This window comes from Aulonocara sp. 'chitande type north' Nkhata Bay, linkage group LG20, assembly GCF_057382095.1.
Source record: "Aulonocara sp. 'chitande type north' Nkhata Bay isolate Kocher_YH1m ecotype deep benthic linkage group LG20, A_spYH_male_GT1.1, whole genome shotgun sequence".
NCBI classification, from domain to species: Eukaryota; Metazoa; Chordata; class Actinopteri; order Cichliformes; family Cichlidae; genus Aulonocara; species Aulonocara sp. 'chitande type north' Nkhata Bay.
The window spans coordinates 36,157,091-36,180,067 of NC_141363.1; the positions used below are offsets into that span (position 1 = coordinate 36,157,091).

The window sequence follows — 22,977 nt, forward strand, 5'->3', positions numbered from 1 at the left end:
TGAACAACTGTGTAGCTAGGAATAAAGGGCCCTATATACTGAAGGGACCTCTGGGTCCTTAAGCAACCATCCTCAGTTTTGATATGCAACGTGAAATGCTTGTATGTCTTTTGCCATGCCTTAAAGAATAGATGTTAAACTCATTTTACATTGTGGGCCACATGCACAGTACACACCTCACTTTGATCTTAAGTGTGCCATACCAAAGAAGCTCTCCAATCCATCATTCTAAGAAAGTTTAACTACATATGAACTACGCATTGTAAAAGAAAATAGACATTTTTATTGTAGGTGGTGAAAAAATGGGAAATGTTGTGTCATATAATTGTTTATTTATCACTTAAGTACTTTGCTAGTATTACTAGCATTGGGAGAGCTCTTCATCAATAGGAAAAGCTGCCAAACAAAAATTTTATTCCCAGTGTAGAGACCTTGATCAGTCGATTCTGGAGCCGGGCCTTGTGTTTGACACACCTGCCTTTAAAGAAACACTGTTAAAATTTTATTTTGGCAATGATTAAAAATTGCAACTTAGCTTAAAGACCAGAAACTGTGGAAACTACGTGACGGGTGCTGGCTGCACCTGTTAAACTCACCAAGTAAAGCACCGGGTGTTTAAGCTGCTGCCGTCTGGCAGGAGGTTCAGGCTGCTGAGGTCCCGAACAAATAGACTCAAGGACAGCTTTTACAACAGGGCAATAGCCCTGATCAATGTAAATAGCTGACCTGACTGGATACCTCCCTGGACTTTTTAGGGGGAGGTAACAATGTTTAAAACGATAACAATAATATTTATATTTATAACAAGGTGCAATAATAATTAATGTGCAATAATAACAGTGTGCAATACACATACACTTATTCTTCTTTTTTATACTAAGTTAATATACTGTGTTGTGTTGTTTGTTACGTTATGATGTGTCATATCGTGTCGTGTTGTGTTATATGTAGTGCCGACGTAGGACAGTTTTTCCAATTTCATTGTACTACTGTACTATGTATGACTGTGCAATGACAATAAAGAGTTATCTTATCTTATCTTATCTTATCTTATCTTATCTTATCTTATCTTACAACGTGTCTCTGTCAGACTTACTGACTGACTGAATAAGCAAGGGAGTTTCAAAATGTTAAATTCATTTTAGCTGGGTTGCTTGGTGCCCTTTAATTACTTTTACAGTGCAGCTTTTCAAAGCACTTTATGGTGCTTTATAATATAATAGAAAGACCCTGGAATAGTATAGACAGAACCCCAATGAAGGGCGAAGGAAAAAAGTTTCCATTTAACAGAAAGAGACCTTCGGCATAAAGGCATAAATACCTAGGCTGGTTAAACATTTGACCTAGACCTTTATTGTTAGCACCCAAGGTCACAGTTGAACTTGAAAAAAGAAACATATGGAGTAATAAAGCATCTGAAAGAGAATGTAGAGAGCTGTACAACATACTTTAATTTTTTTAATATGACGCTCTACGATGTCACAATAATGCCATAATATACATGTTTAAAGCGCATTTTCTCAGTCTAGAACACTTCTGCACATGCAGCTGTTAATGTTTGACTTTAAATCTTTAATAGAGTTGATCATTATTTCAGTCATGCATTGTTTAGTCCTTAATTCTTGTGCAACAACATTTTATATTAGTAGCAACCGGTGACTCGCAGTCAATGTTCATGTTCAGGGTTTGTGTTTAAATGTGAAGAAGACCAGCTTTCTTTTTTCCTGTCTAATAAAAAAAATGCTAAACTGAGGTTGTATAGAATGCATTTAACATAATATTAAAGAGATTCATTGCTTTGTTGTACCATAAAAACTTTATATGACTTATCCTTCTCCAATACTGCATGCTCAAAGTAAACACATTATTATAAATCACCCCTTTTAAGCTGATGTTACTTATTTTCTCAGGCAACGAGTTTGCATAATGTTTTAAGCAAAGCCAGCTTATCAGATTTTACAGTCTAATACCCCTACTTCACTACATATCAGAGAAGAAAGCCTTCTACACGGCTACCGTTTTTTGGAAGCTATAATTGGGAAATGAAAGCTCTCTGCACCAACACATGCATTCAATGGATTAGACCTTTGAGCTCTTTAAGAATCTCTGTCAAATAAAAACCACGGATTAAAAAAAGACATACTGATTAAACTACCAAACATGAATAAGAAGTCTCCTGATAATAGTCCTAATTAATATCACATGACCTTATAAAAACTGACAGCATTAACTGAGAATTTGTTTTTGTCCATGCAGGACTTAACTCATTAACATCACTACAATATTTTGACACTTTGAGGTGTTGATGGAGGCAGAGCTGGAAGAGGCACAGTTTAAGATGTTATGGTTTCAACTTGGAGTGACCAGGATGAGTACATCAGACAGCTCAGATTTAGCATTTTGGAGACACAGTCACAGAGGAGGGATAGAGGATATACTGGACAAAGAATGCTGAATATGGAGCTGTCAGGCAGGAGGCAACGAAGAAGAACAGAAAAGATTCATGGATGTAATGAAAGAGGATATGGTAAGGGATTGTGATAGAGTGAGATGGAGGCAGTGAAATCACTCTCTCTATAAAGAGAGTAAACTTTGTTCTCAAAATCCAAAATGTCAAACTTTATTTTTATTTTAAAGACATTCTTTGAATTTAATCTCAGGTAGAAAGAATTGTAGCATATTTTATGTGTCCATCCAACTTTTGTCATTATATATATATTAATATTACTTGAGATCTCTGCTTTCAAATTTTGGTGCAATATAAGTAAAATTGAATTGAAATGGTGTTTGATAATGTGTAAGACACATGGAGTAAAAGTACAGAATCCAAATCTTTAGAACAACAATAAGACAAAGCACTTTATTTATCCCCAAAGTTAGGAAATGACTGTGTTACAGCATCTTTTACTTTAAAAATATAAGTCTAGAGATCAGTTGGGTCATCATTTAATTGTCTGCTTGCTGTAGAATTCAAAACCAGCTCATGGAGCACTCCTTGATTGTCTGAATTCTCCACAAACTTACATCTGCTCAACATTCTCCTTTTAAACCAGACTAAAAATATGTCTCTGTTCTCGATTTTTTAATGAGGACACATTTTTTGTTGTGGAATCAATATTTCTTTCATTATTTAGTTTTTTACTTACTCAAATGATTTGTTTTTATGTGTGCAGATTCTAGGATTAGATTTTCTTTATTATTTCTGTCACATTTTCCCATTTTTTCTCCTTTTTGAAACATTTTGAGGTTAAAAATGCCATATTATCTGATCTTTTTAAAGTTAATTAATTATGCAGATTATCCAGTGATAAATACCTGGTATATATTTCACTGATCAAGCACCATGGACACCCCTGTGCTACCTTGATCTCTCTAATCTGCTTTCATTAACACACCTACAGCACTGAAACAGCAGGACAATCATGTTTTATGATAGAGGATTTAAAAAAAAAACTCAGTTTAATCTGTGCTTTTGTAAGTTGATAGCACTCATTTGTATTTGTTTGTGCTGTCAAATGAGTACAGTGTCATGATTTGAGTGGGTTGTTTCCTGATGTTCTGTAGAGTTCAGCCAAACCGTTATAAAACCAGAGCAGCCTGATATAAAAGCATGAAATATTTATAAATATACAAATGAGAACCAAAAGAAATTCTAGTCGAGACCTTCGGGGGCAATCCCTCAGCTATCTCCTGAAGCTCTAGTAAGGCAGAGCATAAGAAGATTCACTTTATCCTCATGTTTTTAGTTCCTTTTGGGGGGTTATGTAAATATTTTATGAGAAAACACCACAGTCTGGAACTGCAATACATTGAGTTGAGGTTAGAATATGAAATAAAATGGATGCATTGGTGGATGGATGGATGGATGGATGGATGATTGATTGATTGGTTGGTTGATTGATTGATTGATTGATTGATGGACTGATTGTGTCACAGCTTGGTGGCTCTGTGGTGATTGTGGAGGTGAAGAAGACCCAAAGTGTAGGATGCAAAAGGCAGAGTTTATACAAAAAACAAGTTTTTAATACTGAAGGGCACGTCAAAGTCCAAAACATAAATCCAAAACAGCTAGACGCAAAAAGAACAATGGGGACCAAAAACACCAGGGAATTTCACCTGGAAGGCAGCAAGGCAACACAAACAACACAACACCTATAAAAGGACAAAGGACTATAAATACTTGAATGAAGCAGGAGAGAAGTGAAGGAGGTGAAAACAATTAGAACTGGAAAAAAACAAAACTGACACAGGACATAAAAGAAAACAAACCTTCAAAGTAAAACTGGGAAGAAAAACTAAAGAGATTAACACAGACATGACACTTTAGGGAAACACTAATACCATTAACATTGATAAAAGACGCAAACTAAAACAAAAGATAAGATGAAAACTAAAACTCTGACAACTAACCCAAACATCATATCCTCAAACAACAGGGAGGCTAAACACAATTATTAACCAAACCCTGATGAGAATGTGATATTTTACAGTCTTTAACATTAAGAGGGATGAGTTAAAAATACAAAATAAAAGATTTTTCGTGCACTTAAATTTAGAGTAAGTGAACCTTTGTGCTGTTGTATCATCTATCCTCAGCATGTGCATACATTAAAGAGAAATCAACATGTGTGCATTCATTTTGTGAAGGGATTCAGGAGGGTCACGAATATGTTTAAAGGTGCTTTTGGTACGGCTTTTTGTTTTCTCTTGGGCAGGTCACAGAGGCAGGTTCATCTGCAATTTTGGCTGATAGGTTGATCTCAGTGCCAGCCTATATGAGATGATGGCTAAGCTGGAACACTTCTACACATCCTATCTGCAAATCTCACACAGCATGCACTGGTTAAGGTGCTTTAGACGGCCTATGGTTGCTACTTTGCAACCCACCTCCACCCTGCTGTTTCTGATTGTGGTTAATGACGCCTCTTCTGTGGGCTCTCTCACCTGAACTTTCTTTTTTTTTTCTCTCTCTTTTTTGTGACTGAATGATCATGAACTAATCACATGGCAGTAACTCAATGTGTTCAGGCCAATATGACCTGCTGAAGTTCATACTGAGCATCAGAATGAAAACGAAAGGTCATTTAAGTGATTTTGAATGAAGCATGTTGTTACTGACGAACAGGTTGGTCTGAATATTTCAGAAATTAGGATGTATTGAGATTTTCAAACACAAGCATCCCACTCAGGTACTAATCTAAAAAAGAGAAAAATATCCAGTGAGCAGCAGTAATCTGGGTTTTTTCTATGGTGTATTTTTTCTGTTGTTCGATATTCAAATGGCTGGTGTAAACAGCATGAAAGCAAGGAGCAACTCTGCCTTCTGTCAGTCTTCAGGCTGGTGATGGTGTAACAAGAGTGATGCTGTCATGTCTGTACAGACCACACTGTTGAATCTTGTTCGTATTCCTTTTGTTTTGAGTGAGAGAAATAAGAAAGAAAGACAGATAGTCTTTTCCATGGCTTTGATTGTATTTTGAGTTATGTTGGATGCTTAAAGTTTTGTGCTCTTTTGCTCCTACGGAGGTCTCTCTTTTACTCTGCGGCCAAATGTGGCCAATAAAGTGAGTGCAAGGGCAGGTGTGAGCAGGAACAGTCACCGTCCTGCAGCTCTCCTGCACAGACCCGACATAGAGGGTCCATCACAGGGAGGGCGCAGTGCCCACGGGCGCGCACAGAGCTCCCTTTCTTTAAGAAAAGGCAAAGGGGAATTCCTTATGGTGGATGCTGCAGCTATGAGAAGCCTTTTCATCCGGCTGTTTTTCAGAGTCTCCACTGGCTGCGTTAATTACAGGGCCCGGGGCTGCACTTTGAGCTCGCTGTGCTCATGCATGCTCTTGAGAAAAAGCCGCGCATCTGATTCTCACGACATGGACGAAAACCACACACAAATACGCACGCGCGCGCACATGCTCGCGCCCGCCTGAGCCCGCGGAACCAGTCAGCCAGCTGCTCGGGGACATTCTTGTCCAGTCTTCTGCAACTTCGGCTTCACAGACAGCAGCAGCCAGTGACACTGAGGACGACGTGAGCTGGTTTTAAGACGTGGTTGTTTGTTTATTTTTTTAAATTCCCACTTAGCCCAGCAGCTCAGGTCAGAGGATGTGGAGCGTCGCTGCTCCTGCCAGACCTCAGTGAAACTTTTGTCGGTGAGCGGAGCGCACACAGAGGGGAAGAGCTGGACCCGCAGCCCGTGTGTCGGTCACCGGAGAAGATGGGAGACTTCCACTAGGCTGTCTCCGAGAAAACATCATGGCTGTAGACGGTAGGAAGGTTACACTTCAATATTATTAATAATAATAATCAGTAACTCTTTTCTAAATAGTCCGACTCACATTCCGCCGAAATCTAAAGCACGCTGATTCCATTACTTTAACTCATTACTTGCTAAACCAGTTTATCTGTTACGTAAGTGGCCTCAGCTGGAAAGAGCTCTCTGAAATAAAGTGCAGCTAAACGCTGCCACATTAAACCTATTAAAAACAGACTCTGTCATATACATGCATTCAGACATTATAAGAATATTATGCATAAGAAAGGAACAGAAGGGGGTCGCTGATGGTCAGTGACACGGTGCTGAAATGGACAGCGCATCCAGCATCGCCACCATCATCTGTTGCTGTGGTCACTTTTCTGCCTTGGCTTGCTCTTAATTGAATTTACTCCCAGCTTCTGAAGTCCTGATGTGCATATTTCTGATAGGTAAAGATGTGTGCCAAGTCAAAATTTTAAATACCCCAAATAAGAGCTTTAATTTAACTATATTCATCCAAAATACAGGATTAAAGATATTGCAGGCAGGCCAGATACTTCATAATTTGTTTAGTAAGGATTTTGATCATGAAAGTGTTTCCTTTCCAGTACTGGCACTTTTTAAAGAGAAGGGTTTTTTTTCTCCATTTGAAGGGAAAAGGCTCTGACAAATAGTCTTAATTATGCATACTACATCCATGAAAGGGGCACATTTGTGTTTACAGCGGCAGCCTGGGTGAGTAACACTCTGAAGGAGGGTTCGTACATGCCTCGAGTAAAACCTCAAAGAAACCAAAAATCGCACACCAAGTTTTATTCGTAATAACCTGATAGTGCTGGTTTGCCTTGATGATTGCAGGACGCAGAATGGCTCCGCTCTCGGTGGGAGATGGTGAATGACAGAAAAGAGAAGCACAAAGCAGGAGAAACGAAGGCACTCTTTCATCTCCTCAAAACCTCGTTTCCCCCTGACAGCCTCTCTCGTTCTGTCCTCTTTTCAAATTCTCTTAGTCAACTTAAGATATTGAAAATGCACATTAGCGCACACGCAAACACAAGCTGCACACGGAGCTTCAAACGTGGTAAGAAAATCCTTCCAATCTGGCACATGAATGTGTAATGACCCGTGGCTTTCTGCCAGAATCTGTGCCAGTAACAGCGTGTTTACTGTAGTTGCACACTCTTTAATTACTGGATGTTGGGAAGCCACCTGCTGTTGAGTCAGTTTGGATATCTGCCTGCAGGCCTCATCCTAATGATGAGAAAGTGGCATGTCTCACAACTCTACAAGCTTTTCACAAAGTAATTGTGGTACCTGAACGCTGACTTCCAGGATTCATCTACGATTTTATCAAGGCTCAGATAACTAACTCAAGCCTGGTTTGTGTCAGTAGAGCAGATTTGCAGAAATTTGCTAAGGAGACCATTCCTGAATGGCAGGTTATCCATATGGTTTCAATCCTGCCTTTTGTTTCCAAGTCATGCAGAGCAAGGGAGTAGGGAAGTAGTCCCATGCTGTTTTTACACTGTCAGCAGGTCTGCCTGTCTAATCATTATACCCCCTCCCTTTATCTCTCCAGCTGCATCCAGTTTCAGTTTCTGCAGGCCAGCTGTGGAGTACAGGGCTCTGCCTGAGGACTTTAAGCACCAGCTGAGTCGACGGACAGGTGGGAACCTGACCTGGCATGACGGCCGTGGACAGAAAACAGCGGGAGGCAGAACAGTGAAGCTGCTACAGCAGCCGGGGACCGAGGCCCTGCAGGTACTGAGCACCTACATGACTTCAGCATGTCGAAAAGCGCACCTGGTGCATGTTGTCATAATCCCCTTAGGTTTTCTTTATTCTTGCAGCTCAGGGTGATATGTTTCTTTCTGCCTAATTAAGCTTGATGATGTTTGCCACAAATCCAGAGTTAGGAAAACCATATATATTTACTTTGGAATTCTAATATGTTAAAGATTAATTTAATTGCTAAAAAAATTAACAAGAAATGTAAGAATGCAAACCTAATCAAAGAAAAGGAGAAAGGTCCTGTGCCGATAGTTTCTCAGGTCAGACATTGAAACCTTTACTCTTTCACTCATTTTAGAGGTTTTTCTGATACTGCAGAGAAAAATAATGACAAGTTTCCGACTAAAGTTTTTCACGTGAACTACTGTATATGCCTATCTGAAAACACGGCCACCTATCTGGGCATGATTAGCTGGTTGCAGGCATGACTGCTTAAACTAATGGTCACAGATGTGACTGTGGTGAAATGTAAACAAGAGGGCCAGTCAGAAAATCAAGCATTTAAGCACCTTTAGCCAAATAAACAGACTCTATCTGGACATAGATGTAGAGCTTCTTGTAGGCCATACACTATGTCTATGATGTTACAATCCTATTTGTCCCAGTGGCTTTGCTGATCTGTGTTGAAGGCATCAAAATAAATGTGTGTGGATATATACACTTCTCTCTGTATCTCATTCCAAATGCATTGATTTTTGTAACACAGTTCACTACATGGAGATAACCACCTCAACGCACCGTGGATGACTTACAGGTGTTGTAATAACATGTAACATCCACAAGGACTCAGAGAAGACCAATATGAAAGTGTCATGGTCCTGGGCCATGTTGGCCCAGTGTTCTTAGTTTTCTTGTATGTTTGTATTTTGTTCCTTATTTAGGCCATGTTTTCTGAGTTGCCCTGTTGTGTTGTTCCCTAAGTGTTTTCCCTTCATGGCTTTTACCCCCTGTGTGCCCCTCTGTGTATCTGTGAGCCCTCGTCTCTCCTTATGTTTTATTCCATGTTTCCCCTGCCCATTATGTCCAAGTTCTCCCCGTGCTCTCTCTCTCCCCCCTGTGTGCCCTGTGTATTTATGAGCCCTCGTCTCCCTTTGTGGTTGTTTCATGTTTCCCCAGCCCGTTATGTCTGTGTTTTCCCCGTGCTCTCTCTCCTCCTGTCTGAACCTCTGTGCACTTCCTGTTTACTTTGTGACTCTCACGCCCGTACATGTCATGTTCAGTTCACCCCGCCCTGACTCGTTATGATTATCAGTGTCACCTGTATTCCCCGTGTGTTCCCACTTTCCTCGTTAACCCTCTGTGTATTTCTGTCTGCGTCTCCCTCTGTTCGGCGTGACGTCGTCCCTCATGCTGTGTGTGGATCTCCCTGTGTCTCGCTGTGAGTTCTTAGTTTGTGGCTTCCCAGTTTAGTTTAGTTTGTATGTTTGTTCTACCGGCAAATAAAGCTGTGTTTTGAGTTCATTCCCTCGAGTCTGTGAGTCCTGCATTTTGGGTCCAACTCCCGCCTGCCGCACAGCGATTCATGACAGTACGACGTCACCAGATATGGACCCAGCAGCACTCAACCCACCAGAAGAACTGCGTCTGGACATAATCTACTCCGTGGAAAGACTCCTGCATCTGTGGCTCGAACATGAGGGGAAGGAATTTCGCTGTGCTGTGGAAACCAAACTACAGCGTTTAATCTCTGGTCTTCCCTGGCTACTCAGTGCGCTCCACCCACTCGAACAGGATTTAATCCAAAATGAGCTCCACCTTCATCCCCCAGCTGCTACTGCCCACCTGCCTGAAGGGCCGGATGTGGAGCCGCTCGGCCCGTCAGAGCCATCATCTAAAAAGAAACGACGACCACGCCGCCAGCGCGCCACCCCACAGCCGGACATTCAGACTTGTACATCGCCGGCTGTGGTGAGTAAGGACTCTTTTTTTGTGTCGAACCGTGGAACTATTCGTTCAGGGGCTGTGTTTTGTGCTACGGACGGTAATGTGAACAGTTTATCAGCTGCCCAGCCTCCTGAAGCTCTCTTAGCTGCCCAGCTACAAGCTGCGTCTCCTGTGTCCCCGCTAGCACAGCCATTAACTCCACCACACGCTCCATTTTCACCTCTACCATCGCTTCAGTCATCAGTTCGGTCTGCCACTCAGTCGCCCTTAGTTCCGTCATCCACACTACCACCTGTTTCCCTTCCACCACCACCATCACTACACCCAGCCATTCAGGCTGCTACTCAGTCAGACATTCAACCCATAGCCCTGCCGTTAATATGCTCTGTAGCTGAGCCACTAGCCGCCCGACCCGCAGCCACTTCAGCCACTCCTCCACCCGTCACACCTCCACTACAACCATCACTGCAGTCTCTAGCGCAGTCTCCTGCAGCTCTGCTTTCCCCAGTGCAGTCTCCAGTGTCCCCAGTGCAGTCTCCAGTGTCCCCAGTGCAGTCTCCAGTGTCCCCAGTGCAGCCTCCTGCAGCCCTGCTTTCCCCAGTGCAGTCTCCAGTGTCCCCAGTGCAGCCTCCTTTAGCACAGTCACCCACTCAACCACCAGCACCACAACCGTCACTACCTCTAGTTCATTCCCCTGTGAAGTCATTAACTCCACCACCTACTCCACTCTCACCACCACCGTTACTACAGACATCAGTTCAGTCCCCTGTGCAGTCATTTACTTCTCCACCGTTAGCAGCTCAGGTCCCCGTGTGTCCAGCAGCTCAGGTCCCCGTGTGTCCAGCAGCTCAGGTCCCCGTGTGTCCAGCAGCTCAGCTCGCACCTGAACCTTTGGCCCAGTTCCCCGTAGCAGTGCAGTTTTCTAGCCAGCTTAACGTTGAGCCCGGGGTCCCAATTCTCTCTGGCTCTACATCGGCTCCTGCTGGAAGCTCGGATGAGCTCATCCAGCACTCCGCGGCTCCCGTGTCGCCATCTACCTCGTCCGCTGGGGGTTCCAGTGAGCCCAGCCAGCACCTCCTCATCTCCGCTGGAGGGTCCGAGGGGCCCGTTCAGCCGCCCGTCTCCGCTGGAGGGTCCGAGGGGCCCGTTCAGCCACCTGTCTCTGCTGGAGGGTCCGAGGGGCCCGTTCAGCCTCCTGTCTCTGCTGGAGGGTCCGAGGGGCCCGTCCAGCCTCCTGTCTCCGCTGGAGGGTCCGAGGGTCCGAGGGGCCCGTTCAGCCACCTGTCTCCGCTGGAGGGTCCGAGGGGCCCGTTCAGCCTCCTGTCTCCGCTGGAGGGTCCGAGGGGCCCGTCCAGCCTCCTGTCTCCGCTGGAGGGTCCGAGGGGCCCGTCCAGCCTCGCGCCTCGTCAGCTGGAGGGTCCGAGGGGCCCGTTCAGCCTCCTGTCTCCGCTGAAGGGTCCGAGGGTCCCGTCCAGCCTCACGCCTCGTCAGCTGGAGGGTCCGAGGGGCCCGTTCAGCCTCCTGTCTCCGCTGGAGGGTCCGAGGGGCCCGTTCAGCCTCCTGTCTCCGGGGGGCTGAATGCAGGACTCCTCCTGAGTCCTGCATTTTGGGTCCAACTCCTGCCTGCCGCACAGCGATTCATGACAGAAAGCCTTACTTTATATGTTTATGTAACAGAGACAGTGCATGTTAATGAACATTAGCAGGAAAATATAAGATCGTTTATTTAAGTAATTATGCTGGATTAATTTAGATCCGCATCCCCTGGGTAGCTTGCATTCAAAAGCACACAAAGACACACAAAGTCAAAAGAATAATCCAAGTCCTGCATCATCCAAAGTTAAAAACGACTATAGAACTGGTTTGCCACAATGTGCTGTTTGAAATGTGGATTAAAAGTAGGAATTCTGCTTTATTACAATTAATAAGCAATGGAAATATTTAGTTCTTTTTACTGACATGAGCTACTTCACAGTCACCTATGTTTTTAAGCATATACATTTTTAAAAATCCACTAAGATCAAAATATTGTTGTTGTTATTTGATGCTACCAGGATGAAATGAAAATTACTTTTTTGAAAATCAAAGCTTTTAGTGGCTTTTTTGAAATATGTTTGCACTGAATAAAGTGTTGTTCCACCTGTTAGTGGCCAGGTAGCAAAATCTTTTAACGTTGCATTTTATGATGTTAGATAACTTAGTAGAAGGACTTTTAAAGGTTAAATAGAGTTCATTTTGAGTCCAAGATACTTAAACTTGTTTACAACGTCATGTCCTCGCCTTGCAGTGAACACGCTGGAGTGTGTACTCTCTGCTGGTTGTTTTCTGCACATCATACACACTGTTTGATATTTACTAAAAGACATAATTCCTGGACCTGAGCCAGTGCCTGTGCCTGGGAGATTTTTCAAATTACTAATGCATCAATATGTTTAATAAATTGAGGGTAATCCACATCTACATAACTTGTCAGTATAATAACCATTTATAGCCATTCAGTTTCCATGGCTATTAAGCACTGTTGTATTTCACTAAAAATAACTACTGTGATTTATGTAAACTGCACCAATGGCGATATCAAGAAATTAGTGGTGTTATGTGTTTCTGGTTTTATTTTTTATTTTCCATTCCACTGACTTCTTGCATGCAGATATGAAAAAGTTGCACTGCTCATACAAGAAACTGCTGTGTTTGTTGCATTAGCAATATATGAGCACATGCAAAAACCCCTGCTGCCGTTTGGCAGCTCTCCTCTCAGATTTCTCCACGGAAAAGTCTGAAATATAAAAAAAACCTCATAGTCTGACAAATGCAGCCGGTCATCATCTATTGTTGTAAATGGACACTTTGTTAGTAGAGAATGAAAGTTGCCCTCTCCCCAGCGGGTTGGTGAGCTCTAACAGCCTTTTAGCTTTAAATAGCACAGGTCTTCCTATGCTCACACTATGCTGCACCACCACTGTGCTTGTTGACTGAGAGCAGAGAAAAGTTGAATTTATTTTGATCCTAACTGCCTGATAGTATCCAGCCTGTGCCTGTTGTTTCAGGATAATAAACAGTTAGCCATTTCTATAGATCTTCTCGCGTGAAAACGTCCTCATATCTACTTCCACTAGTCATTCTGTTCCGGTATAAATTAATAGTTTTTTGTTATCTGATACAGCATTGTCTCTTCACACAGCCAGTTTGGGCAGCAGAGACAATCCATTTATACTGTAAGCTGGCCTCATTTAAAGCTCTTGGTTACAAGTCAGAGAGCCCATGCCTTTGTCTTCACCCCATGAAAGGCTCTTTAAAAGGCTGTTACAAGCTGAAGCTAAAGCTGCAAACATAGAACTGGGCTGGGCTGATAACATAGTTGTATGCAATGCATTATGTCTTTGCTTCAATCCTCTTGGATGCACATAAAGTAGTGGTCTGTTTATTTTTGTCTCGACGCACATGAACTTAATCGGTGTTGTGTGTCTGTGCTGCATTGTAATGTGTTTACAGTATTTTCACTTCCTCCATTGTTAAGTTTTTCCACTTACTTTTTTTTTGGCATGCTGTTCTCGTATTCACTCTGTCAGTATGCATCTCTGCCACCTCTCACAGGCATCCAAACACTCATTATGGTCTCTATAGTGTTTTTATACTTCACAGCTGTGGACTCAGAGCAGCAAAATACATATAGTAACCGCTGAAAGGAAAATTATTTGGAATGTTTTTGGTAATGACTTCATAATTTATGTGTGTGGGTTAGTGAGAATTTTTAGTGAGAATATAAACTATATATTAACTTCTGATTCTAAACGCTCAATGCGTGCGCTTAATATGCCTTAATAAAAGGTCTTTAGAGTTAGTATTCCTCAACCTGTTTAGATTTATTAATAGAACCAGCGAGAAGAGGCTTTGGTGCATGTGTTTACTGAGATATACTTCTTAAGTTTTGCCCATGAGAAATAGGCCCATATTTGAGGTTTTAAAATATTAAACTACTACTGCAATAAAGGCTTCACTACACTAAAAATTAAACAATAAGAAACCAGAGCTTAAAACACAATTTAGAATATAAATAATATGAAAATATACATAGCTATACATATAAATACATAACTTTTGGTCCATATTGACGTGATAGCATCACACAGCTGCTGCAGATATGTCAGCTGTACATCAATGATGTGAATCTGCTGCTGCACCACATCCCAAAAGTGCTCTATTGGATTGAGATCTGGTGACTGCGGAGGTCATCTGAGTAGAATGAACTCATGCTCATGAAAGCATTTGAGATTATTTGAGCTTTGTGACATGGTGCGTTATACCCATCGGAAGATGGGTATATTGTAAAGGGATGGGGATGGTCAGTAACAATACGTAGGTATCAAAACTCACCTATTTAAACCTGTCAGCTGCAGTTCTTAGCTGACAGGAGTGGTACCTGGTGTGGTCTTCTGCTGCTGTAGCATATGTGCTTTCAAGATGTTGTGCATTCAGAGATGCTCATCTGCAAACCTTGGTTTTAACGACTGGTTCTCTGAAGCAGTTTGGGCATTCTCCTCTGACCTGAAATATTCAGACCAGCCTGTCTGGCACCAACAGCCACGTCATGCTTTAAGTTGGAATTTCAGCAGGTCGTTGAGGTCAAGTTGCTGCCATGTGATTGGCTGATTAGATATCTGCATTAACGAGCAGTTGAAGATGCATACCTAACAGAGTGGTCAGTGAGTGTATTTAAATTAGTCCTCAAGTGACCCTTATCCAACTAAATCATTGCTAGGATTTTGCGATGGTTCTTGTTCTGCCTCTAAGGGATCTCTGGCCTCAAAAAGTTTTACAACTCCTACTTTACATGACTGTGGTCAATTTTCACATATTCTGACATTTTACTGGGCAAACAGTCGTTTTATTCACAAAACAATTAATAATGAAAAATCATAACCTGCAGCCAAATTAGAAATGGAGCTTTTTGGGATTTGGGGGGATTGTTTTGCATATTGAAGGACATCTGACTCATTTTATTTTTAATGAATTAAGGGAAATGTTCACTCCTAATCAAACAATGTTTAAAAAATACCAATAAGTAGAAATCCTTTGTGCGATCACTCCAACCACATTTATTCATATACAAGCCAAACATGAGGGCTCAGGTTTTTACAACGGTAGGGTGTGAAGTTAGGAAAAACTGTTTGCTGCATAAATGGAAGTGATGAAAGGAAATCCAGAGGGTGAGAAGGAAGTCTAAAGATAAAAGCTCACCATAAAAGTATTCATGGTGCATTAGAAGTCAGTCAGAGCCAGAAAAATACTTGATTCAAACTCTGAATGTGTCTTTCTTTGTTATTTAGATCCCCATTAACTGCATTGCCACAGCAACAGTATCTGCAGCATGTCAGTGAAAATGATGCACATCACGTCCGACATGCCCGTTCACAAAAAGACTCGGCAGTAAACCTCCCAGTGAGACAAAACTGTAATCAGAAAGCAGTAAACACTCTGAAGTGAAGCAGAATAGGTCACTTTCTTGATCAGCATGGCATGTTTTTGGAGAAATAAAAGTTTAATATCATTAGCTGCTTGATTTATTGTGTGAAAACTTCAAGACAAATTATTGTTCTTTGTGTTAAACAAAATTTACACAGGGGGGGAAAACAAACTGAGTGCACTCGGCTCCAAACCCCAAATCCTCTATTGAGTGTTCAGCTATGCCAAATACAAAAACAAACAGAATAACTGGCTTCTTATTTATTGTTGGTGAAGAGCATATTCCAGCTAAAAACCATAATTACCATAATCTGAAAACTCTCACCAGGTGAGGCTCACACTGAGGACTACAATGTCGTGACAGAAAGACTGTAAATGTCGCCCTGTGTGCGAGTAAACCACACAGGACATCGTGCACAGTTAAAACTCCTCTATGTCTTTAAAAATTGTGTAACATTATATATTAGATTACATTAAACAACCCAAAAGTGATTATTGATTAAAAACGTCTCGCAAAACATTAATGTTTTGTTTGTTTCAGCTCACAGCTCGAAGCCCAATGTCATTCATTCTCCTCAAAAATAAATATTATGTATCAGTTTTGTGAACAGGTCAAAGGCATTTGTATATTTCATCACAAATTAATTGCTGATCACAATAAAGGAGACTTAAAAATAAGCAGGGTGGCATGGTGGTGTGGTGGTTAGCACTACTGAAGGTCCTGAGTTCAAATCCTCCATCTGGCCGAGTGTAGTTTGCATGTTTTCTCTGTGTTTGCATGTGTACTCTGGCTTCCTGATAAGGAGGAGAATGGATGGATATTGTTGATATACTTTCAGTATCTGTATGATTGCACTACACTCCGGTGTTAAAACCAAAAGCAAGCAAACTACTTCTTTTTTAGTTACTTCGATTTTTAGTGCAGATCACCATTGTGTTATGGAAAATCTCCAGAGTCTGTGATTCATGCAGGAGTGGAATACTGTCCCGTCTGTAACAACTGAAAATAAAAATACATAAATAAATAAATAATAATAAAGGTCAATCAAATGGACCACTACGGCAAGGCCGTGATGATCCACTTGGTAAAGTAAATCCGTTGGGCATCTTTCTTGGCCTTCAGACAGTAATTCTGATGGCTAAAAAGAAAAAAAAGGAGTTGAATACTTTCATTCTTCTTGCTATTATTCATATTATTACTAATATTATATTTTAATGAAATGAATCATTACTGACATCCTATGGATCAAAAAATTGTTGGTGAAGTGATGAACATGCTTAAAAAAATATATCAAACTCACCATTTTTGGTTCTATTTTGAGAATAAGAATGTTTTTAACACCACTGCATCCTGACATATCAGGCAGACCCTCCTGCAAAACATTTGCTCCACTGACTCTTGCACATCAGCCAGATGTGATATTTTTTATCTTGCAAATGAACTGCTGAACTTGCTACATTTTTAAAAAGTGATTGGCTGATCAAAGGCGCAGCTTGATTACAACTCCAGTTTTGCATCCTGTACATCTATAAGATAAAAGAGCTGAATCTCAACATGACACTGGCCTACATGCATGTCTTTGTGTGCTTTTTCTGCTGCTGTTGCTGCTGCTTGTTCGCCACTCTTCTAGGGAACTTCACAGCTACACAGATGTGCCTACACTGCCTATACATATGGCAACGATCGCCCCTGTGTTCTTTAATGAGGCTGAAACATGTTCTAGCCCTGTAGAGGCCCAAACTTGTCATCTTTTGATGTATATAAGGCATGTGAAATGAAATGTGATACTCAATATTCATCTTATAATCCTCCCAGCAGATGCTCACTTAATTGGCTGTGTGCACATGTTATGTACAGCGAATAAAAGACAGTGTGCAGATTTGTACACAGCGCATGATAGATGTGGGTTGTATGGATGCACAGCGGCAACAGCAGGCGAAAAGATTAAAAGAGCTTTAAGGTTCATTCAGGTTTTAAATGGAGTCTGAATTTTGTGCCGTTCCTCTGGATATATTTTCATGGGAGACATCTCCTAGCAGTCAAATGCCACCGATAACTGAATATCTTTGGCAGTTAATGAGAGATATGCCTGTGGTAGGTTATCTATCTCAGCACAAAGCACATCAGTACAGTATGTCCCCTGTGTGAACATGTTAGTGTGAAGTTTAAGACTTTCTTTTTTAAAAGATAAATTAAGGGATACAAGTCTCTAGTGTGCACAAGGGAGGTAGAACTGGCCTTCAGCTAATTGAAGGATGATTCACTAACTCAATCCCTGGCTCCTCCTGTTGGCATGTCTTAGATCTAAATACTGAACCCAAAGAAGTGGAAGTAGTGTAGTAGTATATCTGTGTAGGTTCTCAGGCATCCAGGTCATTGTCAACTATGGAGCGTGGAAAGAAAAGCAACTGCACTTTGTTATGTTTCTTGAAGACATTTTACCTTTTCAGTTGAACTGAGGAAGCTTCTCGGATAAGAGGGGAAATGTCTTCAAGAGACTTGAAGAAGTTCAGTTGCTTATATTTCCAAGCTCTTTACATTGGTGTAGTAATAGTGCAAAGGACTTTGAGTCATTGAACAGATCTCACCTCTGAAAAATGCTGTCTGTTTACTTATCTTAGTATCTCTCTATTTGAAAAATCTCCTTAAGCCTCTTTTTCACTAGCACATGCTCAGCTTGATTCAAGTCCATTTTGGGGGTTTTGCATTTGATGGCAGTACCTCGTACCAGGTTAAACTCCTTCACAAGAATCAACCTGGCATTTTTAAACACAGCAACAAGGGAGATGGCTGCAAACCAAGGAGCCTGATTCACCCACGCAAACACTTTTTTTCTGTGCTTGAGTGCTTTCTGTCTATCAATCACACACATTCATCAGAGAAAAACTTGGGGTTAGTATCTTTCCTAGGGATATTTGGCATGCAGAGTGGAGCAGCCAGGGATCAAACCACCATCCTGCCAATTAACCTATGACCTGCTCTACCGCCTGAGCTACAGCTACGTCTTCTGTGGTTGGTGCCTGTAGATTTCAAGATTTAAAGTTCAAAATAATCCTTTTTTATCTAAGACTGAGCATTGCTGTAGCCTCTGTGTTCTTCTTCTGTTAAGCTACTTCAGCTACCTGCCCCTGTTCTGATTGGCTGCCCCTCAGAAACACATGATTTTAAAAGGTGGTGGATGGTTTTCTGTGCTCAAAGCCAGTGTGTGTCCTGGTAATAACAATATTAGGTATATGCACTCTGTTTGACATCATTTGGATCCAAGAGTAGAAAAACTTTCTGAAGTTGTGTATTTAGTGCCATTTTAAACCTGAGATTTTGGTTTCACTCACCATGGCTCAGGGGGTTGTGAACCGGAAGGTTGCTGGTTCGATCCCCAGCTCTGTCTGTCTTGGTTGTTGTGTCTTTGGGCAAGACACTTCACCTGCCACCTACTGGTGTTGGCCAGAGGGGCCGATGGCGCGATATGGCACCCTCGCTTCTGTCAGTCTGCCCCAGGGCAGCTGAGGCTACAACTGTAGCTGCCTCCACCAGTGTGTGAATGTGAGAGTGAATGAATAGTGGAATTGTAGAGCGCTTTAGGTTCCTTGAAAAGCGCTATATAAATGCAATCCATTATTATTATTATTATTAATTTGCACATACTCTGACCTCAATATGTGCAGCTTTACCCAAGTTTGATGTGAATGTCCTCTACTCCAATGGTACACATATGACAGACATAAGGGGAAAAAAAGCATTAAATGTCCCCTTATATCACTAACCCTCTCCATTTATCTGTATGTTTTCCTGTCTGCCTTCTTATCTACAGTACCGCTCCAGTGACAATTATGGGATATATCACACAAGCCCAACACAGCCCAGCCTGATCCGTCCTGTTGTTCTTTGGTCTCAACAAGATGTGTGCAAGTGGCTGAAGAAACACTGTCCACACAACTACCTGACCTATGTGGAAGCGTTCTCCCACCACGCCATCACAGGTCTGAGATAGTAGAAAAACAGTTCCACTAGTGAATTCATGAATTACAGTTTAATTGTAAAAAATTACTTTGTCATCACCTTAAAGGCCGAGCGTTACTGCGCCTGAATGGGGAGAAGCTGGAGCGCATGGGTTTAGTGCAGGAGACACTTCGACAGGAGCTGCTGCAACAAGTGCTGCAGCTCCAGGTGCAGGAGGAGGGACGCAACCTGCAGCTGCTCAGCAGAGGTGAGAGTGTGTGTGTTTTCAGTCTTCCCAGTCCTTGACTTTGAAGACACAGTTTGACATTTTTCACATTAAAATTTCTGACTCCTATTCCTGTCAATTAAAAATTAATCTTTAGCTAGCAGTGGTTTAGCTTAGCACTAAAATTACATGTTTTATGATGAAGATAGCTGGAAAAAAAATATTGACGATGGCTCCATAGTTTGTGCTGCCGTCCCACAGCAGGAGGGTCCAGGTTCAAACCCAGGCAGGCAGGCAGGCAAGTTAAAACTTGCATGCTCTCTATGCTTGTGTGAGATTTCTCCACTCTGTTTTCTCCTGTCCTTGTAAAACCTGCTGCTGTAATTATGCGTATCTGTGCCAAGGATACATTTCACTTCTTGGTTGAATAACGTTGGAAAAATGTTGGTGGGTGTAGTTCCAAAACAAAGGGGCTTTTCACATGGGAGGCATTCTGCTGTGTGTCCACCGCCACCAGCCCTGCATCTGTCTGGGGTCAGGGAAGTGTTATGGCTCTCTGTGATGTAAATATGAGAACAGCAATGTAAACAAACAACACTTACACAATAAGCGGGTCTGTTTTCTATGTATTCCCATTCACTTTATTCAGATGAGACTACTGTGGTTTTAATATACAAAGCAACACTGTGACGGGGGCCCCACCCTGTGGGGTACTCGGGGTAGAGCACCTGGTGGCCCATGGTGACTGGCCAGATGGAGCCTGCAAGCAGTGCATGGGTCAGCCCTTCACACGGGTTCAGTAAAAGATGTGGTTTTCTTTGTTTCTTAAACCAATTTTTTGTTCACATGTCTGTGAACTAAGCACTGCGACTTCTCATTGAAAATAATTGAATGCTAGCAGTTGTTATAAGCCAACAGTGGAGTTTGACGTAACTTGGCTTTAAGATTAATGGAAAAGATTCGATGTCTTTAAATCATGCAGTGACATTTTTAGTCAAAATTCTGTTCAAACTAGAGCTAAGAGAGATAGCAGAGAGGATTTTCTACCATGCTTGTATTAGGCAGCAAAGTAAGACAGTAAGGCTGAAGTCCCAAAGCTAAACAACAGACATTAGTTTCCTCTGCCTGCACAAAGTCGCTGCTTACAGCTCATAAAACTCTCCTAATTAGAAACATGAGAGCCCAGTAGAAGTGGTTGCATCTTAGCTGTACATGATTGGCAGAACAAATGAAAATCAATCAGTTAAACAACTTATCAGAAACTCTTGGCTGGCTGTGCCTTTTCAGTCTTTGGCCATTTAAAAAAAGGAAGTAAAAGCTAAAGTATAGAAAGTCCCAGTTATTTGTTTTTGTGGGGGTTTAGGTGGAATGGATGGATGCCTGAAGAAAGAGTTTGACTCACAGCACCCTTTTAATTAACAGCAGATTGTTGGTGTTACATTTAAACAGTGTTATGTGTTAGAAGTGCTGGTAGGTGCTTCTTTTGCTAGCTGCTTTCAGGTGATTCCTGTCTTTATGTTAAGCTACTTTATGCCAACGGCTGGTTGTCGTCTAATGTAGATATAGACGCGTTAGGGATGTTATGATAGTAGAAATGTAGTAGTCAGTACTAATATCAGTGTTAGTTATATGATTGTTGATACCCAATTAGATAACATAGTTACAAAAAAGCGAGCAAACAAACAAACTGAATGTTCCTTGTATTTAAAATTATGGTGCCTCTGTCACTTCCAGACCTGCAGCCTCGGTACAGATGCTGTCTATGGTAGATGTAATAAAAGGACAAAACAAACTTGACGTGGATGGGTGTGTGTTTGTTTGTGTATCTGTTTTTTTGTTTTTCTTCTCTTTCAGCGACAGTGTGTCCTTTTGCTTTCTTTGTGCTTTGACCTGTGATCTTATCTTTTCTCCTGTTTGTCCCCTTTTCTATTTTCTTTTGTATTCTCTTTACTTCCAGCTGTCGGCTCAGGCATTATTACACCATACATGTATAAAAATAATTAAATAAAAAGAAATTGGCTAGCAAAAGGAGCCTATACAGAGTTGATAGTTTATAGAGCCTCTTGGCAAATCAAATATGTTTGGCACATCAGTGCATTCAGACCATGATTCTGCTTGCTGAAGCTTGTAGAAAAGAAAGGTTTAAAAACAAACATTAAACAATTATTGTCATATTTTGAGAATTTTGATATGAATTGGTATCTTCTGATGATATCCCTTAGACACATGCTATATCAGGCCTTGTGACATGTGTCTCTTTAGACTGAACATAAATGTTTGTGCTGATCTTTTATGCTCTAGTGAAAGAAAAGCAATAGTCATAATAAGCAGTCTGTTTTTAAAACTGACTTAATTTGCATGGACTATCCTGACACAAAATGGTATTTGTCACAGTTTGTGTTACTGTGTTAAGTTGTCCTAAATTATCTGACTGTTAAGTATTTTTCATGGTACTAACAGCTCAGTAACAGCTAACTGACATATATTCCTGATTTGTATCTACAGAAACCGTCAGACCTCCACAGTGTTGTTCAGATGGACTTGTTTTGTCTGCAGATTCCCAAAAGATAAAGTTAAAAGCCATTCATGAACCACAGCACTGAAGATAACAGACTCAAGACATGACAAGTATGGGAGTATTCCTGTTGGTCGAAAAAGCATCTGCAGAGAGCTGTAATATTGAGTTATTATTGTGTTTTATAATTATGTTGTGGAAATATTACAGTTATCAACAGAATATAAGCCTTTTGTACAGTTCTGACATTTATAGCTAACCAGAACAGTTTAATCACTTGTAAATTCAGAGGGTTTGGGATATGTACGGATTACATGGTCCAGCTCCCACTGAACAATATGGTGGCAGCAGTGATGTATTGTTCCAATAACCAGCAGGGACCAACACAAAATCTTTGTCTATACTTATCTGTGAGATCGAGCGGTGAAAGCTTATTATTGCACCTGTAAAAAAAAAAAAGTTTAAAAAACTTGCTATTAAAAGTAAAAAAAATATCTGAAAAGTGTTCATCGTTCTGTGTTTTGCAGGGTCCTTTGGAAGAATATCCTAGCTGGATGATGGAAACACCGGAGTCAGAGAACATATAATCACGTAACATGAAATGTGAATCAGATCTGTAGGATATGTGCATCCAGCGAGCTGTGGTCTCCAGAATAAAGCTGTTAACTGGAAGTTGGCAGCTTTTCATTCCCTGTCTGCACGATAAACTGATATCATCTTTACAGACTGACAATGAACTGTGATGAAAAAGCATCATGACAATCCATTTATCAATTTATTGCCGCCTGTGATTAATTATTAATTTACTGTTCCTCTCTTACCGTCTCTTCCTCTCATTCTTCTCTTTGAAACGTTTTTTAATGTCAGAAAAACAAATTAATAAATACAAATATTAAAATTTAGTC

At 41.3% G+C, this 22,977-nt stretch overlaps 1 protein-coding gene across 2 annotated transcripts; it reads left to right on the forward strand.

The window, feature by feature from the left end:
• The first annotated feature begins 5,757 nt into the window (after nucleotides 1-5,757).
• samd10a (sterile alpha motif domain containing 10a) lies at nucleotides 5,758-22,965 on the forward strand. 2 transcript variants are annotated; one of them, XM_086277772.1, is made up of 7 exons: nucleotides 5,758-6,265; nucleotides 7,833-8,014; nucleotides 19,204-19,372; nucleotides 19,459-19,599; nucleotides 19,763-19,855; nucleotides 22,063-22,185; nucleotides 22,600-22,965. In XM_086277772.1, the coding sequence occupies exons 1-6, from the start codon at nucleotides 6,253-6,255 to the stop codon at nucleotides 22,158-22,160; spliced, it is 696 nt and encodes a 231-aa protein (XP_086133898.1). In that variant the 5' UTR covers nucleotides 5,758-6,252; the 3' UTR covers nucleotides 22,161-22,185; nucleotides 22,600-22,965. The 2 variants fall into 2 exon arrangements, with proteins under 2 accessions (XP_086133898.1, XP_086133897.1); XM_086277771.1 differs by lacking the exon at nucleotides 19,763-19,855 and having other exon boundaries at nucleotides 5,771-6,265.
• Nucleotides 22,966-22,977: the final 12 nt, after the last annotated feature.

Bases quoted from the DNA above. Each gene is read 5' to 3' on its own strand.
- samd10a (XM_086277772.1), top strand. The intron at 19,373-19,458 runs GTCTGAGATAGT...ATCACCTTAAAG, and splicing joins CTCCCACCACGCCATCACAG to GCCGAGCGTTACTGCGCCTG. The intron at 19,600-19,762 runs GTGAGAGTGTGT...TTTATGATGAAG, and splicing joins CCTGCAGCTGCTCAGCAGAG to ATAGCTGGAAAAAAAATATT.